The sequence below is a fragment of the Buteo buteo genome, chromosome 15, assembly GCF_964188355.1.
Source record: "Buteo buteo chromosome 15, bButBut1.hap1.1, whole genome shotgun sequence".
Classification (NCBI taxonomy): domain Eukaryota; kingdom Metazoa; phylum Chordata; class Aves; order Accipitriformes; family Accipitridae; genus Buteo; species Buteo buteo.
In genome coordinates this window covers 15,517,204-15,541,266 of record NC_134185.1, presented here as the reverse complement: position 1 = coordinate 15,541,266, position 24,063 = coordinate 15,517,204, and the positions used below count along the sequence as shown (strand labels likewise).

General features: G+C 41.5%; 1 protein-coding gene across 5 annotated transcripts in view; it reads right to left on the bottom strand.

Annotated features, from left to right (window-relative positions):
• Positions 1–1,787: 1,787 nt before the first annotated feature.
• KLHL32 (kelch like family member 32) overlaps positions 1,788–24,063 on the bottom strand; it is a 122,597-nt gene continuing 100,321 nt past the window's right edge. For 3 of the 5 annotated variants that reach the window (XM_075046369.1, XM_075046370.1, XM_075046371.1), the window contains 5 exons: positions 18,492–19,218; positions 9,535–9,593; positions 6,913–7,105; positions 4,757–4,851; positions 1,788–2,940 (listed from right to left, as the gene is read on the bottom strand). In XM_075046369.1, coding sequence (XP_074902470.1) covers positions 2,779–2,940; positions 4,757–4,851; positions 6,913–7,105; positions 9,535–9,593; positions 18,492–19,218 — 1,236 coding nt within the window. In that variant the 3' untranslated portion in view covers positions 1,788–2,778. Of the gene's footprint in view, positions 2,941–4,756; positions 4,852–6,912; positions 7,106–9,534; positions 9,594–18,491; positions 19,219–24,063 lie in introns of those variants that run through there. The other 2 variants (XM_075046372.1, XR_012652988.1) reach the window with 2 other exon arrangements.

The following is a 24,063-nucleotide window of genomic DNA, read 5'->3' as shown; positions in this document are numbered from 1 at the left end:
CCAGCATGCTCTCTGCCTACCCTTGCATCAACACCCTTCTCTTTTCTCACCTGGCAATAAATCACTGGGTTTTGCTCACCTGGCAAGGGCTATGTGGCATTTTCTGACTTCAGGTGCAGCAAAGCACCCCATCTGTCCTGTAGGTCCTGCAACAAAAGCAGAAAGAGCCAGATAGGGAAGTGTGGCACAAAAACTTAGGGGCTAAGAGGTTGCTGTGAAAGACTTCTCTGTAATCAGTGGAGCCTGATGATTAAGAGCCAGAGCAGAATCCTGACGCTAATAGGAGCATATGTGTTGTCCTGAGGCTCTGTGGCTGTGGTACCCTTAACTAATTTAATGCAATTGCACAGCTGTTTAGAACTGCTATTCACCAGTACAGACAATTGGTGATAACAACCGGAACAGTAAAAGCGTCAAAAGGGCAGAACAAACCTGATAAATAACTTTCTTGCCATACACTCCTGCTTTTCAGTTCTCGAACCAAGAGGCACATGCTGCTTTGCACAAGGAAGCTGCCCTCGCCGCTTCTCAAACCCAGGCCTCTGTCACAGCTTGCTCCTGCTCAACAGTCTGCCAGACCCATCGTAATCCCTCCCCTTGCTCTCCAGAAGGAGCAGTTTAGAAATTATTTCATAGCTATAGCTGTCGTAAGCTATGAGGCCTAGGAATAAAAGCCTCAAAACTAAGTTGAGACATGCAAAGTCTACTTTGCACTACTGTCTGGAAGTGCACTGGGCTTTACAAAGGCCGAGAAATTAATTCTCCCACCACCTGCAAAATAGGAAGTATGTCAGTTCTGCACCCAGTGCGAAAGCAGATCACTCACCTGGTGTGGTACCTCCAGGATGAGGCTCAAAGCCCCAGGGCTCTCTACACACACGTTTTGATTATTTTATCCAGTCTCTTCTTGAAAATGAGACATGTAGTATGTCTGTGTCCCTGCGAGTCACACATAAGTAGAACTTAAAATACTTGCCAGGCTTGGGCCCTGCAGCCCATGCAGGGCAACAGTCAAATTTTTGAAGTATAAATGGCCTGTTAGGAGAGCTGGCCCTTACATGCTGATTTCCAGGAGATCAAAGGAATTCAAACAAACAAACAAAACAAATCCTGATGTACAGCCTATACAGCTCCCGTGCAGTTAAAGTACTGCCTGGATGTAGGCTTGCTTTCTGTGCAGAGGGAGACATGGGTTAGCGCTCAAGTTAGTGTGCTGGGCAAAGACTGCACAGCTGCAGCTCTGCTCTGCGCACCGAGAGTGAGAAAGCTCAGCAAAAAAAACCCACGAAACTTTCTAACCTGAAAATTACTGGAAAAGGAAAGGTGATGTTCCATGAGCACACTGCCCAGCTGGAGACAGAAACGGTGATAAAGTTCACCTCCCTGTATCACTAACCAGACCCTTAAAAGATTCATTTCATTTGGAAACATCATTCACTGGACAAATTCAAGCCCGTTCCTGTCCAGCAAGCGCAGGCTATTGCTGCAGCATATTCTGCACATGGCATTTGCATGAGCATCAGCAGGAATTTCATAGGCCTGCTCAGATAGCTCGGTGGCAGGGAACAGATCAGTAGGTAAAGCAGAGAAGTGCATAGTACCCATAAATCATAAATAGAGAAAGATTTAATTACATGCTTGGTTAATATTTACAAACATTAAAGTTGTTGTTAGATATGTAAATAAAACACAGAAATAAGACAGGGGCTGCAGTAGCCAAGCAAAGCCAAAATATAACATGTTAGAGTATTTATTGTGAACTGGCATATGCCTGGAGTACAGACTGGAGACACACTATATAAACTGAAAGAATAAATAAATAAATATTGACATTGTTCTACACCTGTTTAGCCTCTGGAGACCAGTGATTTGTGGGACCATATGTTGGACAAAATGAGACTGTTCACTGATAATTGTAAATGTGGTGACCCCTTGCAAACTGGATATTAAAAATATTAAGTAAATGGCACATTTTAATTATACAGTAAAGAGGCTGTTCTCCACCATTAAAAGACTGCAGCTGTCAGGAAGAATTGATCATATGACAGAAGGTAACATTTATTTGATAGTAGACCTTGGTAAATGACATCCCAAATGATCTTCAGATCCTCAGACAAACACATTGAGTTCAGACTTGGGTTTAACCACGAGGTTTCAGTGTCTTTGTCTTTCAGCTGAGACAATTTTTATCTGTTCCTCATATACTATAGGGCTTGCTTGTTTTAATCTGCCTTGCAGTATTTAAATTTCAAATGAAGTATTATTAAATGAGAAACTGTAAACAATGGAGTTTGGAATTAGAAGTCAATACATTTGTTATTCTTTTTGCCAAAGGTATTGAGTAAGTTGCATAACTGCCACAGTATTATATCATCTTTGTCAACATAAACAGAGCTTTCTATGGGCTTTGAAAGTGCCATTGGTGAACAACTGAACGTGCAGGCTCCATAGAGCAGCAGCCCAGGAGGAGCAGTGAGCATTCACAATGCCTTACGAAGTTGCATAAGGAAATGAAGTAGAGACAAGTAGCGAGTAGTCACCAGCAGAAATGCCAAATGCTGTCATGTGTATGCTTCTACATCTGAGGCAGAGGAGAGAAACTGCAGACAGTTTTTGTAGCTTCCTTCCTGCCTACTGTGATCCAACTTTAAGACAAATGCGTGAAGGTAAAGCAGCAGCCTGTGTGGATTGATTCTTCTCACTGATCCAGAGAAACCCTTCTATACACAGGGTTTGATTTTTCCCCCCTCCGATTTGATGAAGTGCACATCCCTTTTCTCACACCGTGCCGATCCTGTGGTGAGGCACTTGCAGCGTCTGAAGGTTAGGGCACGTGAAATAAGGAGCTGGAAGAAAGCATGCTGCTATTCCATTGGAAGCAAAGGGGAGTGTAGGCCCATAGAATACCTCTTCCTTCCCTTCCTTGCTAACATCCAGCACCTGCAGGGCAAAGCGTACAAAATATTTCAGGGATCACGGAAGAAAGCTGAAACAAATTTGCTGGCACACACCGCATATATGAACTATTAATCCCAACAGAACGGTAGTTTCAGATCATTTTTGGATTGTATTGATGGGTCTGGTGATCTATTGCTGTCCTCATTACCCAAATCTTATGCTAGCTCAGGCACTTGGTAGCAGACAGCGACATCGGATCCTGCCTCCTGACAGCAGAACGTGCAGCCATGGAAGTAGTGTACGCTGCACAGAAGTGCTACTGTTACCACAGAGTATGGATTGTTTGTCAGCTTGGTGCTGTATGGGGAGTAAGGGAGCTCTGTGGAAGCTGGAAAGGCCAAATAAATGAATGACTTAAAGAAAATGAAGATATATGGAAAAAGTGGATTTTTTTTCTTCCAAAGAAGAGCACAAGCTCAAATCTGCTGAATTTGAAGATAAAAGGGTTAGTTTTGCTGGTTAAAGCCAGGCACACTGCCAACAACTGAGAAGGGGCAGCACACGCAGCCCTGCCAAAGCACTCATTACACTTCTTTTGCCTTTAATGTGGGGACTGTCTCAGGCAGGCTGCCAGTTCACGACCAGTTTGGGGATGTGGACAAATGTCCATTTAAGAAAGCAAGATCCCAGGATCATTTTCACTTGTCACTAAGCAGTATTTAAAGCCAGGTGCAATGCTGCAAAGTACCTGCTGGTTATAGACGCGCGTGTTGGTGGAGTACAGCCACCACCTTGATATTGTGCTATTACTCCATCTGAAGCACTGTGTGACAGCTAGTGTTATTGAAGCCAGTTTGAATGACTTTTTCCAATAACAATTGTTAGGTATAGTATCCAACAACTTAGTAAAACACAATTATACTGTGACCAGGACATGGTTTTAACTGCTTATCTTGCACAATCTATTCTTTACAAACTCATGCTAATAAGTGTTCATTATAAGACCAGCAGCTTGACATCTAATACACTCCCTTCTTATGCTAAGTCTAACTTCTAGTCTTACGGGACAGTTTGAAGGTGAAATCCTAACATCCAAAAAGTTGGAAGCTAATGAAAATGTTGTTTATCAACAAAACTGCAGAAACTGAGATGTAAACAAGTTTCTGTCTGCAACTGCCCAGCTGGTCACAAAGCATTGGCTGTGATGCAGATTTGCTTCACTCAGAAACATGCAGAAAGATAAGAATTCCTAATTTCTGTACAGGAATACCTGAAAGCCATGGTTCTGCAGGAAAGCTGCTCTTATACAAGATGAGAGAGCAGAAGAGTTTATTGGACAACCTATTGCCTACAGCAGGGCTCGAAAAACTTCCATTCAAGCAGTAAGCGCTAGAGCAGGTTGCAGGCTGACTGAACTTTGTCAAAGAACAGCTCATTAAGTCTGGCTGCTCTTCAGAAAGACAACTTGGAGAGGGGGAAAAAAAAAAGTCACAAGACGGGCTGAAAAATTGTTAGCCCATGCCTCATCATCCATTTCTGCAACCCTTTTACTGTTGAATTTGATTGTGTTAACCTGAGAATGGATACCCATTATTTTAGCCACACCTTGCCAAAGGAGAGACTGCTCAACCCTGTTTTACTAGAATATCTTAGAAGAATTGCATCTGTTGGCTCATCTGGAAATATTTTTAATATCCACAGTACTTCCTCTCTGTGTTTATGCAGGTTCAGTGGCTGCATAAGAAATATCCTTAATCTCTCCACTTCACATGCATTTTCCTTTTTGAATAACCTCTGTGCAAAATGTATCCTTGCAAAATTATTGGAAAAGACTTTAGAAGAAACCTAAATCACTCACCTGGATACATGCCAAAGGCTCATTTGTCCAAATTGAATAGCCACCAACCAAATATATTCTACCATTGTGGACGGCAACTCCAGACTCATTTTGACCTGAAGCAAAAAAGGAAATAGAAACCACTTTCAGTGCTTAATTAACCCTTTTAACACCGAATGTTGGAATTCTGTAATAGGATGCAAATGCACCTGGCAGTAACTTGACTGTTTCAGAATTCAGAACATGTGAGAGTGAAGATGAAGCATGAGGGCTGTTCTTTGCTCTCCACAGGAGCCCTGTATGGTGCTGTCCAGAGAGATACCCCAGAGGAGCAATAAACTGAGGCTGTGCAGGGGACCATCTGCTGTCTCCTCAACGGCACAGGTTTTTGTACGTGTGTATTTCATAGGTGATAGGCAAGCTCCTCACCTGCCTCTCGGCTACTGTCACACATGAACATCCAAATAGACACGCAGGCCAAGAGAGCTGAAGGCTCCTCACATTCTGCCCACACCTGTTCGTCCTCCCGTTCCTCCAGGTACAAGTATGGCAAAAGTTGCAGAAGCTGCTGTGCAAGCTCATCCCCATAGCCATGGTCTCCTGAACAAGTTTGGAAGTTCTGAAGGATAAATACAGCCTCAAAAAATCTGCACTATACAGTGCAACAGGCATATTTACTGCCAGTTGCAGAGATGCAAAGAAAGGCTTAGATGGCTTCTTAAGGTGCAGGTTGTGGAAACAACCCACCAGGTCATATCTGAGGAGAGGCTACCCTCTCACAGCATTTAGCAGTATAGGGTCAGCTCCAGAATGAGGGTGCCCGCGGTGCCAGCGCTTTTGCAGTTGCAAATCAGATTATGTCCTTCTCAAAGACTGTCAATTCCTCCGGATAATAAAATGAAATAATTAACTGGAGAGCAAAAGGGGTATGAAGAACTAGTTCTGTTTAACAATGTGTAGCTCGTTTTTAATCTATGACTCTCTCCCCAATGTCCATGAAGTACTCCAGTGACCTGACTCAAAACCCAAGCAACTCTCCTCCAGATCCCAGAGATTAATAAACCCAATGCAATATCTTAAAGAACAAAGCTGCCACTAGAGCAGCTTTTAATCCTACCAGGAGGAAAATGACATAAGGTGACTGTCTTAATTGTCAGATGTTCATTTCTCTGACCTGGTGTTTCTAGCTATCCAGAGCTTCTAGTTAAGCTCCTACATCCTTTGTATCCTTTTCAGCGCAGATCTCAGAAATCAATGCAACGCCAAATGGAAAAGGATGAAAAGTGAGGTAGGCTCAGTTCTAGAACTCCTATAGCAGTCTGCGCTGAAACTTTCTGACAGCCAGTACTGTTACTAATTGAGCTCCAAGTCTGCTGCACAAGAGGACAGCCCCAATATTAATGCTGTCCTGTCCTGGAAATCCATCCTTTTCTGCAAAGCCACTACTGTTGGTGCTACTCTGAGAATGTGTCACATGCTTGTCTCTCCCAGGGATTTGAGGGGGTGGTACATCTGGGAATTGTATCAGGTGGCGGTGAAATTTGGTGGACTGGGTGCTGGGGACAGCAAGTTGCAGTGCTTTGCAAGTTGCTACTGTAACAGTTCTAATGACGGTCAAGAAGAACTTTACAGATCCTGTAGCTACCTGAGCTGCTCAACTCATCCCTGACTTGACAGAATTCCAACAAAGACACCTCCTTTCGGGTAATTTATTAAGATGATACTGTTTAGGAGTAAGTGACGGTTAATGGATATCAGTGGAATCTTTGCCCTCTAATGCCAGCAGAAAGCACTACAAAACGATGTTGTTATGGTAGAGACACATCTGCCTATTCTACACTCAAACAGGGAGCTAAATCCATCACTGCAGGCAAGCTTCTGGAGAATCAAAAATAAGTACTGGTAATAGTATGACAAATTATTTTTGATTGCTTAATTAAATTAAGTTTATGTGCACCTTCTTAAAATTTAGTCTACAATGTCCTAAAACAAATGTTTTGTAGAACACAATGCCAGAACAGGAATCAAAAGTGTCTTCCTGGCCAACGATGGTCCCTAAATTGGAAGCAATTGCAGCAAAGTCATGGAGCTCCACATACTAAAGGCATCTAAAGGGAAAAGAATCGATGTTTTATTTTAATAGTAGCGAGCTTCCCCTTTTGGTGCACAATACTCACCTGTCAACATGTTGAAGCTGCAACGCGTCCATTGGTCAGCATCTATGCTGTAGGAGTCTATGTGCCGGACCAGGATCCGATCGTTGTTGTAGTCGAGATCGTTCCCACCTAACACGTAAAGTTTCCTTTGGACAGCAGCCATGGAGTGATACACTCTCCTCTGCAACATTGGGCTACGGCTTAACCACTTATTCTGGAAGGAGAAAGAAAGAACTTGTCTCAGCACTGCTCAAAGACATACCTATATTAGTAGTACAATAATAGCAGCATGTTACTGGTGTTCTCCTTACCCTTGCCAGAAATTACAAGTGTATATACTTGTGTCATTCGTATGTTAAACATGCATGTTGGTTATAACACTGACTAGACATACCAGACTTTCAACATGTGGTTTACAGTTCTCACATTTAAATTCATTAATTTAATAGTATTTCTTGCTCTGTATTTTCTCCTGTTTAGCTCATCAGGTCTCAAAGCTTTTTTTCTTTATAATTCAGTAGCAAATCCTCCTTAAGCAAGACTATTAGATGTCTCCTTTGTATCAAGTGCTAAAATTATCCATACCAGCTAGCTCTGTTAGGAGAGAAGAGGGATACTTCCACATTTTGTCATTCAGAAGCTTATTTGATCTTATCCTTGGGCAATGAAGCAATAGGGAAAACTAATTTCCTAAAGAATCTTCTCAAATGATACATGTATTTGGTTTAATGCTAACCCTTTATTTGTGGGCACTTACAAAGTAACGTCCTTTTGCATATTTTTCTTCCTGGTTAGCAATGTTCAAGAATTCTACCTGTTCAGGGGAGGGGCAAGAGGACACGGAAGAAGGGGGATTAAAGCACAGTATTTTAAACCTAAGAAAACAATCGCTCCTGCTACGCTTACCGAATCAAACAACCTGGCAACGGATGAGATTAATTTAAGTGGAGGAAGTTAAAATCTGTGAGGAAATTCTTTGCGTTACATGTGCTACCGCTTGCGGGAACTCAAGAGCCTCTAATACTACTGCCTTTTAACCTCCACAATATATAGCTATACATTTCAATGCGTAATAGTTGAATATTAGGCATTAATGTTTGCATTAGTAGTCCAGTCTCTTAACACCAGACTATAGACACCATCTGCTTTGCAAAGCCTGCCTGCATCCCCTGATTATATCTTTAGCTTCCTCCACTGCAGTGCCTGCCAGGTGAGCCGCAAAGCACTGCAAAGGCAAAGAAACAGAGGGGCCTGGTGGGGTCATTTCTAATAAGCCGGCGTGTGAATACTAATCAGTGGTGGGGAAGCAGAGGTCACCCCAGCCGGCTTGTTGGCAGGTAGCTGTGTGCTCTGTGGCAGATGGCAGGCATTATCGACTCGCCACAAAGGCCTCGCGCAGAAGCAAGCGCTGGTGCTGAATGATAGAGTTATTGAGATTCTGTGCGAGATGCAAGCAGATGTGATGGTTTCCAGTACCCACCGTAAACAATATGCCAGCAGAATTTTTAAAAAGAGCTTGTGTGTACAAACACGAAGCGGACCTCATTTGAAGAATGCGAGCGCACAATTCCTCTGTAACTCTTTACGCGCCAGGCCGGGCTTCTCGCCGTCGGCACGGCACGCTGAAGTGGGCCTGCCACCGGTATTTTGGGGGGCAACTTTCACGTCGGCAAGTAAAGAATCAAAGTGAAAGATACGCAACGGAGACACGGTATCTAAATACGTGTCCCCCTCATAAGCAAAATAAGGTCGCTGCCTGTAATTACTACTTGGATTTAAGACAGAATCAGCATTTGTACAATCGATGCGGAAAACTGCGCCTCAAAAAAGAAAGAAGCAGGTGTGTCATCGCCTGCTTTCTCCTTCAGGACCCGCATATGTGCTATGCTTTAAAAAGTCAGTGGGAACCACATAGAAGTATCTCCTGTCACAATTTGGTTCCAAATACTGCAATCAAAGCTCCTATCCTACAATCAGAAAAGTCAATACTCTTCCACGTGGGTGTAAATCAGGCTATGCAACTCTGATTGCAAGCTTAGGACTTTTAATTCCTAATACAAGCAAGAGGGCATAAGCATGCCCTAACCCTCTGAAATGGTTACTGAGCCACGCTAACCTAATCAAAACACATACATAATGTATGAAATAATCCCTAAAAGATATTTTAGGTGCTTGGGTAATGAAATGATAGGCACCCTTGCAGTCAGCAGAATAAGTCACGGCCAGGTAGTATAGTTCTGAAAGTACGCAGAAAACAAAAAGCCTGTATATGCAATTCAAAGCAGAAATGCCAATGACAAGGAGCAGTTTTGTGACACTGCCTTTGAGTATACGTTGCCCAAGGCTGCTGGATTACAAAAAAATGAACAAGCAAAATAAATACTGATAAATACAGGGGATTTAAAGCACATTTCTGTATTTAATCTAAGATGTTTCTAACGCCTACAGGCTTAAAAAAAACGTAATAAAAAGTCAGGGTCTCCATTACTCTTTTAAACTCGCACATCAGTACAAAGTGAATTTAAACCACCACCAATTCAAATGGTCAGCATTTTTAGCCTTACAAAATCATTGTATGTATTTGCTAAGAGACCTGTTTGAAGCAAAACATCTCAGAAAAACACATACAACACTGATACCCACCTGCTTAGGATCATAGACCATGAGCCTGTTTTGATACTGTGCTGTGTTTGTTACTCCTCCTGTGAAAGAGGTTATACAGGTTACATTCTTTTTTCATATAAGTAAAACGAGGACCAAGATCAGGTACAGCAAAATAACCAATTCTAGGGTTCATTTGCTGACATAATTTCATTGTATAACCACCACTTACGCTTACATTCCACTGCACTTTTTAATCTGGTTACAAAATAATAAGTAGCACACTTGTCAAACATCTAAAAACACAAAATGGCAACAACAAACGCCCTGCACACACGCTTCCTTCATAAACCTAATTCTATGGGCTAAAAACGAGATAAGAATTGATCTGTTTATAAATGACTGTGCATTCAGCCGCTGTCAAGACGCAAAGATGAAACCCGTCCCTGTTCCAAGTGTGTGATACAGTTTAAAGGAGGAGGAGGTGGCCTTGCATCAGAGAGAAGGAAGAGGTCGGAGAGGAGCTGTGCCTAACCAGGAGTGTGACGTGGGAGACCACTGCCAGCTGGAAAGCACAGTGCAAACCTGTGCAAATGTGCTCACCTATATATTCAAAGGAAATCCTGTATTTAGTCTGTATTTCAGAGAGAGCATGTCCTGGCTTAGTTGTAGACTTATGTTGGGAGGTTGTTCCTCCATAGTGACCAGAAACAACACTACCATCTACTTTTCAATAATGTTTAGAAAGCAAGGTACAAAGCACCTCAGAAAAGCCCGGAACCAAGTCTGACCCCCATAGATGCCACAAACCATTTACCTCAACACAGTATACGTGTAATGCCCGATCATCCTCTTCTCTATTGGTTTTAAATGGCAAATCTCACTGAGTAAACTGGTGGAAAAATTCTTCAGTCTCAAGTCTGTAACCTTACCTGCATAAGCACGTTCTCAAGTGTGCTCAAGCCTCCTGGGGACATGGTGTCACTGCAGCACTGCCACAGGTCCCAGTCCCCCCTCTGTCACCACCCTGGGCCCATGGGAAGATGGGACCAGAAATAACGCCTGGAAGCTGCACCTCACCCTTCACCCTGCCAGAAGGTCTGGACATAACTAGGGCATGCCAGTGGCCACACACCAGTGAAACTCATACCAACAAACTTCTATATCACAGTTTTAGCAACATGGGCCAATGATGGACAAAATCCACAGCCATGAGAGGAAGGAACTTCATCTGTCATTACATTTGTTGATGCTTCTCTTTTTGTGAGGACATCCCTTGTTTCAGAGCAGCAGCAGAGCGGCTTTCATTCCTGCTGGCTGAGCTATGGCCCAGTCCTACTAAGGCCACTGGGTTCTTTTCTTTTGTCCCCAACCAGTGTTAACATGGCTTCGTGATGGGCAATCCTCATTTTGCCAGCCTCCAGCTGCACCTAGCACAGCATTTTGGTTCAGAGCCATGCTGTGGTTTTGAAGCAACGCCCCCACCTCCCACATGTCATTTTAGGCTGTAGGGTGGGACCGGTGTGCATTGAAGTTAAACCAGAAGCTCTGCTCCAGATGTGCACCAGCTGTGCTCCAGTTCCTAATGGAGTGTAAGGGTGTGAAATAATAACCGGTCTTTCAGATGGCTTTGTACCAGCTGAGTACTAGGAATATTTGGTCCAGAAGACCAGAATAAATATAGTCCAAAGCCAAAAAAAAAAGTGAACTGTACATGGAGTGGATACAGAGAATGCAGCACCAAAGTTTTATCTGCTGATCTGCTCCTACTGGGCTGAGCTACTTGCTAACATAGGTGTACCCTCTGATCACTCCAAATAACTTGAGCAAGGCCAAGAATCTGATCAATGGATAGCAGAAACTACAGACAAATCTATTCAAGAGTCTTGTCTTCAACTGCAGTAGCAGGGAGGAATAACTGTTATTTGGGTGCATCTCTGCGAGCACCAGGCTGTACTGGGGCCCATACACATGGACAGTAGCACAAGCTCCCAGCTCAGAGATGCCTACAGGCTAAGAGACAGCCAAGATGAGATGTGGTCTTTCCAAACTGTTTCCATCACACTACGCCACACACTGCCCATCACAGCACCTGTGAAGTACACACGCAAGAACACGCACTGGAAAGCAACAACTGTTCCCGTGTCTAATCTAACGATCTGTTACTGGTCTCTACGCTCTTCACAGTGTTGGTGGCCGTCAGCCACATGCACAAAACAATCTTTTCTAATATCTGTTTTGTAATTTGATTTTCTTTTACATAGTTATTTCCACTCCTAGAGTAATGTTTAAAAATGAGATGTCAGATTAGTATTTTGAAAAATAAAAATCACAGTTATTTGGAAGATTACCTCCAGAATGTTAAACTACAGGAGATGCATCAGAAAAACAATGCTGGGTCATGTATTTTCATTCAGAAAGGACACATTAATTTGGGAGGAAAGATGTGGAGGAAGAAGAGAAAGAAGGGGGTTGCTTCCTCGTAAAATAATGAAATAATCAAATAAGCAAAATTATTTACCTCTCTTCACAAAGAGCCCCTCGTATCAAGTACACAGCTTACATTTTTTCCCCCGCAATATTGCTCATCTGTGGTGTTTTATCATTACATTCCCTTCACATACCACTCTTCACTTTTAGATTAATCTGCCAAAATGAGATGCTAAGGATTTGCATACAGATTTGACTACACAAAAATAGATCTGGAATTAATAACAGTCTCTATATGTTTTAATTTCTTCTAGACTGGAGTACCCTTGCCTCCAGCAGTATTCTTGGCTTTGAAAGTCATCAAGCTGATTTGTCTGCTCTTAGGTTATGATGCCACATGCTGCTACACTGTCCCTTGCAATCAAAGTGCTCGCAGAGATAGATTCCATGCCTTCCCCTAACAAGTATATTTTATAGATTGGCAGTTTTGATCTCCCCTCCCCAGGGGGATAATCTGCATCTTAACAGGTTTCTATAGATACATCTGTCATTAAATATGCCATCTTATATCTGCATCAATTTTCAAACTCAAGTTCCTCCTAACTTTGAAGTGCTATAGCAAAAGTTTAAAATTTTCTGCCAAAATTCAAATTTAACAAGTCTGCGATGTCCTCTTGAACTATTTTTTTTCAAAATACTCCAGGCAGCTGGGAAAGGGCAAAAGAAGAGCAATATGTCTCTTAAAAAATACGAAAAGGAAAAAAAAAAGTTTAAATGGTACTAAAAATAATGCATGCTTTCTCAGAAAAAAATGGGGTAATTCTGAGACAATTTCTTAAACTTCTCTACAGTGCTTTCTATGAGGAAAGGAGGGAAAAGGCAGGGAGGCATCATAATGACACTTGAAAAGAAATATTTGAAAATACAAATCATGCTATTAAATTTGATGTCAAGCAATAGCAGCTAATGTGGTAATAACCCATCAGTTAAAGAAAGAGAAAAAAATATCTGGCTGGGTAAATAACAGAAAATTTACAGTTCTGTCAGCACTCGCTGGGCTTTATAAACAGAGCGATGATTGCACACCACTTTGTCATAAGCAGCTTGCTTTGAGGACTAGAGTTTCTGGGAGGCAAGGAGTACCCTCGGGACAAGCCTATGTCAGTCTTGCTCTTACAGACAGGAGAACACACTCACAGAAAGCCCAGCACCCAGCTCATGGGCTTACAATGTTTTTACACTGCCACAATCACTGTTGCTCGCTCCCTTGCAGGCTATAAACTCTGCTTTTTTGGCTCTCCAAGTCCCTTAAGTTCCCAACTCAAGCAACAGTGCCCCTCTACATGGGGAAGTTGCTGGAGGATTCCAAACCCCACCTTGTCCAGCCCTTTCCCACACGTGGGAAATACTTTGTGTTGTCACAGCCCCCCAGTCCACAAACTGCACTGAAAAACACCTTCAACAAAGACACTTCCAAAAAGAGAAGGGGGGGAGGCAGTAGATTCAACACCATTTTCCCAATCGAAAATTTATAATCCCTATTTATAACATGTCCTAGTAAGACCCCCATATGACTTGAGAAATCTAATCCAATCCAAATCCCCCAGAAAATCTCACAACTCTCTCTGAAGTCCCCAAGTGCTAGGCTGCGTGCGCGAATCCGAGTTCATTGGGAGATGTGTAAAACTACATGCTGGCAAAGAGTTCCCACGTGTATTCCTTCCAGCAAATCCAGGGAATATATAGAAACGCATGACATGCACCCCAAGGTGCTCTGCTATTTTAAAATAGAATCTCTCCTCTCTTAGACGTCTGTGTGTTAAACACAAGATAATCCTTCCTCAACATGCAAGCCCGCTGCCTTTTACTACAGCCAGCCCAGGTGCAGTGAGGACAGCTGAGCTGGAGAATATTCTCCCACCCTAAGGAGTCCCCTGGAAGACGCCAATAGCAGCTCTAATTAACACTGTTCCACCCTGGATGCAATCCAGATGCAAACAAGAGGGGCACAAGCCCTAGTTTGTTTGGGGGTTGGTTTTTTTTTGTTTGTTTTTTTTTTTTAATCATTAAAGCCTGATATTTACATTCAATCTAAGAAGAATCAATGGCATCAAACCTACAATGTCAATACCTGAAAGGCGTGAGATCCATTATCTTTATTCAAATATAATAATAATAAAGAAACACTGTTCCATATACAGACTAAGACTGGGTCACTGAGGCAATTTTTATGTACTTGTTAACCTCCCGCTCCAGGTAATTTCTGTGCCAGCCACACTGCAAAACTTGATTTGCTTAGATACTGTAAATTCTTATTTATTCCAGATCTATTTTTCATAGAATTTTATAGGCATTTACTGAGGAAAAATTTTCTTCTCCTCACAACAAAGAGTATACTGATAGTAAGGTAATACTTTTCACCCCAAACCACTTGCAAACTCAGAATAATTCCCCAAGATACGTGATCCCATCATTTCCTTGGTCAAAATCTCCACCATTACGGAAAAAAAAAATAATAAAAATAAATTAAAAAAAAGAAGAAGAAGCTGTTAAATACAAATCAACTGCACAGGGTTGGCTTGCTTACCACCCCCCCCCCCCCCCAAGTTGAGTTGCTATGTGCATGTCAAGATGAGATTTTAGCTGACACCCTTAAGGTCAGGCAACTCGAACCTCGGCAAAACAACAGCATAATACTTTGCTTTAGAGAAAACTTTTCACGTGCTAAGCTCTTGAGCACTTGAGGCAGAGGGGAAGCCTCGTTATCCCCAGCTGCAGGTGCAGGAATGGCCCAGAGCTGAACTGCCTGGCAGAGGTGCCCTGCCCCTCTGTCCCCAGGGGCACTACACCCATGCGGGAGGAGGAAGGTTAACGTGTATAGAAAAGTAGGTCTCCAGATTTGCACGTGCGCTCCACGGAGGATGCAGGCAAACGGGCACAGTTCAAGTTCTTGCTCTTATGGAAAATATTTCCCTGCTTCTATAGGGAATGATTGTTAGAAATGTTGAACTCCAAAGGGTTTGATGCCTTTTGTTTCTCTTTCACTCAAATACTTCACTTTTCAAGCATGCAATTCATTTGTGAAAGGGGTCACGGTGTCAGATGTTAACTGGGGCCTGTAAGATTCATCTTTCTATAAAATTTCAAAACCATCTGCCCGATGCTGTACTGTCAATACAGAAAACTTATTTTAATGAATTCTCATCTACTTTCTAAAATAAGAAAATAAAATAAAATGCGGGCTGTGAAAAAAATAAAAAAAAAGACGAGAAAAAACGATGACACAAATATAAAAACGTGTTCCACAATATATGGAGCTCAAAAAACTCGAGAACTGAATGCACTTGTGCTGACCAGAGAGTCCGACTAGTTCCAGAGCGCAGAAGGCTCCCTCTGAGCCTTCTGGCAGGTTAAAAACCCCAAAGCGGTGGGGGCAGCTTAGGAGTCCCTCTGTCACCTGAAACACTGGCCACCCATCTCCTATTGCCAGTATGTGCTTACACTTACATGGCGTTTTCTTTAGCACACTTCCCCTCCCTGCTGCCTTTGCCATGATTTTATGCTCTACTATTTTTGATTCCTTCTCATATTTGTCCCAAAGGAGCAGCAAAGTAAAGCTGAAAATGAATCCCAATAATAATAATAGAAAGCCCCTAAGTCTAGTCAGCTTTTGATTAGCAAAGCCTTTAGATGATGAGGTGCTGTAGCAGAGGCACTGATGGTTTGGCTATAGAGTAAGTAAATGGTCGGTGTGCCGGTCATGTTTTGATGACTCTCTCCACTAATACAAGGGCTAGAAACTCATATTATCATTATTTAATTTATTCACTTACTAAAAAACTGGGCACATTTTCATGGTTATCTTGCCAGCTGGCAATAGCAGACTGACTTTGAGAGCTCTTGCTGATGACCCGTATTTCCCAGAAAAAGCAGCAGGGATACAGCTCAGAAACATCCCTAACTCAGACTAATTTTTTAATTACTTAATTTTAGGCCACATACTTCAAAATCAGGTTCCCTCCTGCATTACTGATTACTCTTATGCTAACACCTTATATTTGATGACGAACAGTGGATTTTTTCAGCAATGACTACTGATACTTTTGGATAACAAAGCATCTCTCCGTATTCCCCTGCCCCTGAATATATACATACTGTGAGCTACATTCTGGCCCTAAGCAATTAATTAATAATAGAAAGCTAGCTACAGTTATTGTATCTCCACCTAATTTTATTTTTAAAATAATTCTATTCAATACACAGAAACCCATTTTCAATCTGTGAGTACATAATTCAGATCGATATCCTACTGAAGTATTGCATAGTATGCTCTCGTACTTCATAACAACCTGTCAGAATTCAGCAACTCAAAACTGCTAAGCATTTTCTCAAAAACTATACAAAATACAACTGAAAAGTCCTGTCTATCTTATTCCACTGCCAAAACATTGCTCCTTACTGTGACTTTACAACAGAATTTATGTTGGTAGCATTTTCAAATATAAATGGAACAACACCGATAAAACATTTTTTGTTGTTTTGCCCAGTTTTACAGAGTTCATCTAACAGGCTTTCACTTACCTCTTCCCCTGATTCTACAGCTGTATTAGAGGCATATCCTTGAACACAATATCACACTGCTTCATTATATAAGTGCAGATTGTATTTAAACACACAGGCAGGCATGCATTTCACTTACGTAACTAAGCACATTAATTAATACTCAGCATAATTTTCCCTTTCCTAGCATATCTGGAAAGATTAAAAGTAATCTTCAACCACTCCCACATTTGACTTAAAAATCCCTATCAAATACTTCCTTGGGGTTTTTTTCAGGTTTGGCTTTTTGGTTTTGGTGTATTTTTTTTCCTCAGAAAAAAAAAATGAAATTAAGAAAAAAATATTACTTTTTTTCATGTACTGGAGCAAGGACCACACTGATGGATGTTTCTACTGCTTGTTCAATGATTTTATATGAATATGCTTAACACAATTTCCTAAAAAGCTCTGTTTTTCATAAATAGATACTGACAAATGTAAACCACTGGGGGGCGGGGGGGAAGGCAGCAGGGGTAAGAAATCAAGACACAGCAGTAGTAGCGTCCACGTATTTGAATTGCCCATCACAGACACACATCTCTCTCGACTGATAAAATAGGAAAGGTAGTGAATAAACAAGGTAATGCTCTGAACATGCCCCACTGGTACCCTAAAGCAGAAACCCTGTTTCTGTACCATACCTGGGTCTCAAAGCCCACTGTGTGCACACTTCAGGATTAACACACAGCACAAACTCTACAAGACTCCTTCAACGCAAATTGCTGAAGAAAGCAACCCGAAGCACCTGCCAGGGATCTTGGTGATTTTCTGCATTCTGTCATGCTTTTAATTCCAAAGTCATCATTCATTATTTAAGTGTATATGCATAAAAATAGATGCCTGCTACATCGCCCACCAATGCTTGGGAATCCATTCCCATAAGGTACTTAATCCATACAGGCAGAAAGGTACATCTGCAAGTTGCTCTGCTAACCTAAACGACATACTTCGAGAAGCACAGCGAAGTCCTAAGTAGCTAACTTAATCTTTCATTCACATACCATCTTTTCACCAGAGGCATCCCAGACCATATCAAAATCTCCAGAGGGTATCTATACTGAAGATGGCAATCACTGAACATTTTCCTCAAGGGCTGGCCCCATTTACTCATTAACTTCCTTGATAAATATTACAACTTTATAACCTTCCATGACACACTTCTTACTAAAAGGTGGATATTTTTCTGTCAAATCTTCTGTAGACAGCATCGACCTTATTCCAAAGTAACTAATACCAGAAAAGTCACTACAAAGACTGATGACACAATGTCTTCAACTCCCATCAATGTGCACATGTAAAATTAACTAACATATCATTTGCAACTCAGTCTGATATACTTTTTAAGATTACAAGGCCTATGTTTTCATCTCTCTGTGCCATAAAGCTATGATTACATCCACGGAGTCCTGTGCACTTGTTATGGACATTCAGAGCTATGCATGATTTCTAATGAAGGTCATCTTGGCCTGTAACAATATCCTAAAGAGCAAGTGGGAGCAATTCATACATCTGCCTTCAAGCCCTAGATCGACACAAGCCAGCGAGCACTTAATTCTCCATTTCATTATCAGGAATAAATGCAGTGGTACCAGATCATACTACAGAAACTGGGTCTTGTTTTATATTTTTAGGAAGCACACAGAATTTGTCAGCTGAAATTTTCCAAAAGTGCATTATCATTCCAATTCACTGTGATTTATGAATGGTGACTGGAGGTAGCACATATGATATATGCAGCTTTGAAACACAGAGAGATGTTTAGCAGACAAAAAAATATTGTATAGGTATGTTATGCTCCTATACTTCATATCAGGCTTGATTGTACGCTTCCGGGCTTAAATTCTTTGAAATACCCACCTCCTAAGACAAAAATTATCGTAACACATAAACCAAAGAAGATTTATTAGTTTCATTCGAGACAGTATTTTGGTATTTTGTTAGTACCTCAAACTGTGTGAAACGTTTTCTACCTGATATCCAAAGAAGACCATCCACCACATATCCTGCATGGCATGACAGCGATCGATCAAAGGACTGTACAAAGGTCCACTTGTTCTTCTTGGGGCAATAGCGTTCCACTGTAGGTAACACTTGACGCAATTCGTTTCTGCCCCCTACTGCATAGAGGTACTCGTCCACTGCTCCCAGCACAAAGTGTTCCCGACAGTTCTTCATCGGAGCTATCTCAGCCCAAGAGTTAGTGCGGGGGTCGTATCGACAGGCAGTTCTCACCGCGCAAGTGCGCCCTGTGGAGTGCTCTGCCTCTCCGCCAGCTACAAAAAGAAAGTCGCCCATGACAGCAACACAGTGGTGGCTTCTCCCTACAGGCATAGGCGCTAGCTCACTCCAGTTTGCAATCCCCGCGATATGAACGTTCTCTTGATCTACTGGATTGAAGTATCTCAATTCCTTCACCTTACAGATTTCACGTTTTTTCCCACCGATAATGTAAAGAGTGTCTGACTGGAAGCGAGGTTTTGTCCTTCTGGTTTGCCAAACTGGCTGTGCATAGACGCTCTGGTGGTAAGCCAAGGCCTCATTAATAAGTGCTGTCGCAGTTTCACTAGCTTGGACAAGAGGATGAGAAAGAGCTACGGTATGCAGTGTATCCACATCCATAAGGCCAAAGCGGACATACTGGAGGAGTTCATCCATGTACTGGTAGCGGCAGTTGTGTTCCAACCACCTCACAGCCAGCTAAAAGTGGGGGGAAGGAAGGGAAAAACAAGACACCAATTATTTGTGTACAATTCTGTCAAAATCTGATCTTTTGAAAATTGCTTGCATTCCAAGACCAGCTACATACTTGCCTCTGTAGTAATATCAATCAATATAAAAAGCAGACATGAAAGCATGTGAGTCAACATAAAAGATACCTACTAAAACTCCATCTATAATATACATAAAAGCATTGTATTGCACCAGTCCCCCTAAAGAATTTCCACAGCATTACCAGACTGCAATACTGCTATGCGGTACTCTTGCTGTGCAAACTGTTAGTGATGCTGTAGGAGACCACAATATCCCAGAATCAAGCTGCTGGAGCAATAATATAAATGTAAGGACTATGTGGTCACTGGAGACCACAGGTACACTAGAAAGAAAAGTAAGATTACAGTTAGATGATTAGAAAGAAAAGCCCTTTCTCCCCTCCATCTTTCATTCCATTTATGACAAAATATTGAAGGAATATAACAAAATACATACAGAATACTTCAATATTTTTTCTTCCTTCTTCATTTATTTTATTCATAAAGTGGAGAGAGGTGTAAAGGGACAGAAATTAACGCAGAGAAGAGAGAAGCAGAGAAAAGGCTCTGCTGGTTTGGGACTGACAGAAAGCAGCAAGAAAGACTCTAAAACTGTTCAGCAACTGCAGCTGCTATCAACAGCCAAAATTAAACATAGCCTTTAAATTACATAAAGCGTATTGAATCCAACCAGCTCTAAAAAGAGGCTAGGAAGGGCCTAAACCATTTCAAGAACTGTTGTGTAACCTCCAGGGATGAAGATGTCCAAATTTCCACAGTAAAACCATTCCCATGCTCAGCTATCCTCTCAGATTTTCCTTTTACCTATGCAGGAGCTCTAAACCCTTCAACTCATTGCCCCATTTTCCACCTTTGGGTTCATATTCCAGAGCTCAGGAACCCCCAGACCAATCCTTGAACTTCATCCATCCATACAGGATGAAAAGCAGTTTACTGCCTTCCTTTTCTCCTCCACCTCTGATGCATTTTAATATGTGCATTGTGATTTCTTCTTCTCTGAATGAAAAAGTCTCTCAATCCGTCTTAGGTCACATTTTCCAAACCTCTGTGGCTTGGCTCACAGTTCTCTGTTATTGAAAGGAAATCACCCTCTTTCTTAATGTTTGCTGCTGCAAACTGGGTATAATCTTCCTCTTAAGGCTGTAGTAGTAGTGAATAGATTGGAAGGATCTCTTTGATTGTAACAATCTACGCCATTCTTGTTTGTACATGACTATACAAGACTGTCGGTGCACTATGATATTGCTGATTCATGTTTAAGCTTATGACGGGGTACTATTCCGACCTCTTTTTTCTGCAGAACTCCACAAAGTGTCACCCTTTCTCTGTCATTACTGAACTCTCTACTATTTACTTCAGACTGCTGCTCCAATCTGTCAAGATCATTCTCAATCCTAATTATGTTTTCAAAAGTGCTTGAAGACCATTCCACCTTCTGATTGTCCGAAAACAAACCCCATGTTATTCTTTCATCCAAGTCATTAACAAAGACAATGACTAGTTTTAGGATGAGGACAGACTCCTCTACTTAATACTTCATTTCATCCTGACAAAGAACTCATGGAGCAGGAGTTTCTAACTAGCCGTGCAATAAGAACGGTTTCAGCTAAAACTTCCTGCCCTGTACTGCTCATGGGAATGTCACATGCAGGAGCTGAAAAGAAAGGCTTCTGTTACTTATGGCTTTCATATATGCATGGGGTATCAAATTTCTTGCTGCTTCTGTATTCTGCCAGAGAGGGAAGATGACAAACCAAACCTATTTTCTTATTAAGATTAATTTGAAACACTTTTTCTCCACTGTGCTATTCAACCCCTGTGAAACAACGCATCAATGAAGGGCATCAAAAATTGCAACAGTAGTTCACTCAGTTAAATGCTGCAGGGAGTTTCAAAATGTGCATCAGCTATATGTACTGAGACTTGCTAGTAAAAGTTGTTAATTAAATATATTTGAAAGTGTTTATGGACTTGAAATCATTGAACATTATATTCATATGTTCTAAAGGCACCAAATCCATGTGTCAGGTGTCTCCTACTGAGTGGTTTTAGGCAACTCCCTACTCCATGTCTTAGGCCATGTGAATCATTCCTCAAAGTCTTCAGAGGCACTTAGCTCTCATCATTGACTAGACACTTGAAACTGAAGTGGAATTGAGGCTATCTTCATCATGATGAAGACACCAACTGAATTCATATCAACTGAATGATGTGTAGGTTGCTATATTAAAAGAGAAGAATTTACAAAAACTGAGTTCTTATCTGTCATCAGTTGCATCCAACAGATTGGTTTCTTTTGCTTCTAGTACATGCCTTCACTCGCATCTAAAATGGCATTGTGGAGGCATCACCTGTGCTATAATGACAGACATTACAGACTCTTAAAAGACATGCACTGATGTAAACCTGGTCTTGGTAACCACAAGGCTTTTAAAAGGAAGTTTAAAATTAATGCCTGTTAATATCTTAGAACTTCACCCTTCCTCTTTACTGTCCTCCCTCCTGCCCCCCAATAAATACTATATAAACACACAAGCAACACTACATACATTTGTACCTTTCAAAGACACAGTATCTGCATTCATTTCTGCATATGGGATGTGTGATGATCTGCAGCACAAGGGATGGACATTGCCATTACAATACATTTTCTCTGCTGCATGAGGTTTGGCAAAAGCAACTTGGTTAATGCTGAGTTTGGTCTGTACTGAGAATATTCCTGGAGTTGTAAAAAACGTTTCACTGAAACCAATAATGCTTAACGTTTCTCTAAAATCACAGAATTTCTAAACCACCACAGTGATGGTGCAAAGTGATACAAAGATTCCGTTGGCACTAATAGGAGACATACAATCTATTCCCGGTCTTGAACCAAAACTTTTTCCATCCTTTCCTACACTATTTCATCCCCACTCAGCTGCCCTGCATCTTTATTTATGAAAACTTTTGAATCTTTCATAATTAAATTTATTGCAACCTCCTTGGGATCCTCTACATGCTGCACCAAAAGGTATCTTTGGTCTACGCTACTTCCACCTCTCCTTTCTGACAAGCAACTGCAACAGCAATGCGGAGGGTAAGGTGAATCCCAGGCTCTCTTTTGTGTAGGTTGCTACTGGCTCTTACCAGACTCTGAGGTCAGTTTGCAGTGGAGTACTGCAGTTTACCATATTAATTTAGAAAGCAGGGCTAAGAACCCTGCACATCACTATATCACCTGGATGGTCTGTAGGCATTTGATAATCAGCAGAGAAGCTCTACTGCATCTTAGGGAGGCAAATATAACTCTTGTGAACATATGGCAGAAATGCAAACTTCCATGTAAGATATCAGCAAACATCAGTATATTTATCAACGCAAGTTCTATCACCTTTACTCAGTTTTTGTTTAATCCAGACTTAGAAACCTGGCGTCTACATAGAAACTCCAAAATTCCCCCCATCTATACACTAATTATAGCACCTATTTTTTAGCCTCTCTGGCAGTAGTGATTAGCAACTATAATCAGTATTAGCAAAATAAACTCAAAGCCATTATACGCTTTATGACACTGCAAGGTAAGACATTCAGGCTTCTCTAAGGAAATACCAACAGCACTTGAAATTACAACTGTGTTTAAAACGCAAACAAGTAAGCAAGCAAAAAAAAAAAAAGAGACCATTCACAATTTTGAGGTTTAAAATATTTGTATTGCTGTTAAATAATTTACAAAAATAAGGAAAGACTCCTACTCCTAGTGCCCTATAGGCAAATTCTGTTTAAACTGCTAGAAGCTTCTTTTCTATTAATTTTAATGTATGAGTGTGTGAGAAATGGAAGCTACAGCCTAGTGCCTATATCAACTTTAATAAATAATATATTTTGCCATATTCATCTTCTAAACTAAGTAAATGACAAAAGTAGACCCTCAGAAGGACAAGATTTTCAAACCAGATTAATTCTCTTATTCTAAAGCCTTAACCCAAAGGATTTTCCTTCTCCAAGGTTACATTACTTGATTTAGCAATGGAGTACATTCTCAAAACATGGAAAGATGAAAAATATATTGTGGCACAGTTGGAGTGTACATCTAAGCACACCTGCATGTTGGATTGTGATTTCATTGCATTTCCAACAGCTGCTTCTGCTTTCAGCATGGTGCTTCGACAGTCCATTTCCCAGAGCCTCAGAGCATGGTCCTTCCCTCCCTGCTGCTAATGGTGTAGGTACTACATACATACCACAGCCAGAGAGGGCACAGAGGCAGTGGAGATTAAAGCTGATTTAAGAGTTTCACTCCTGTTGAGGATAGCCCTGCAATAAGTAGTTACCTGGTCTTTTGGGCTGCCAGCTATCCCAGGAACCAAGAGAGGCGGTGTGCCTGTGCCTTGCCCATTCAGCATCCCCCTGTGATCCTTCTCACGCCACTCTGCTGGGAAAGGTGCCAGACCTTCACTTGACATCACAGCAAGTTTAGTAACCAGAAAAGCCAAGCTATTTTATGAGTGCAAAAACTTTGACATACTCATTAGACCCAGGTTCGCTTGGAAACTACTTTAAGTCACAAAGTCAGCGTCAGGGAAAGTTTATGTCCACAGTGTTCTGAGAAAGAAAACGCTCCTCTAAGCCTGCGCTCTGTGAGAGGCAGGGGCCATGGGAACTCCATTAAAGTCCTCCTAGTCTGCTCTTTAGTCGATCTATTCATGTTGTAGCCCTACAGACTGCAAAGGAATTATGCTAGTTTATACCATCTAAGGTCTCTAATAACTGAGATGAAGCCAAAAAGTGACAG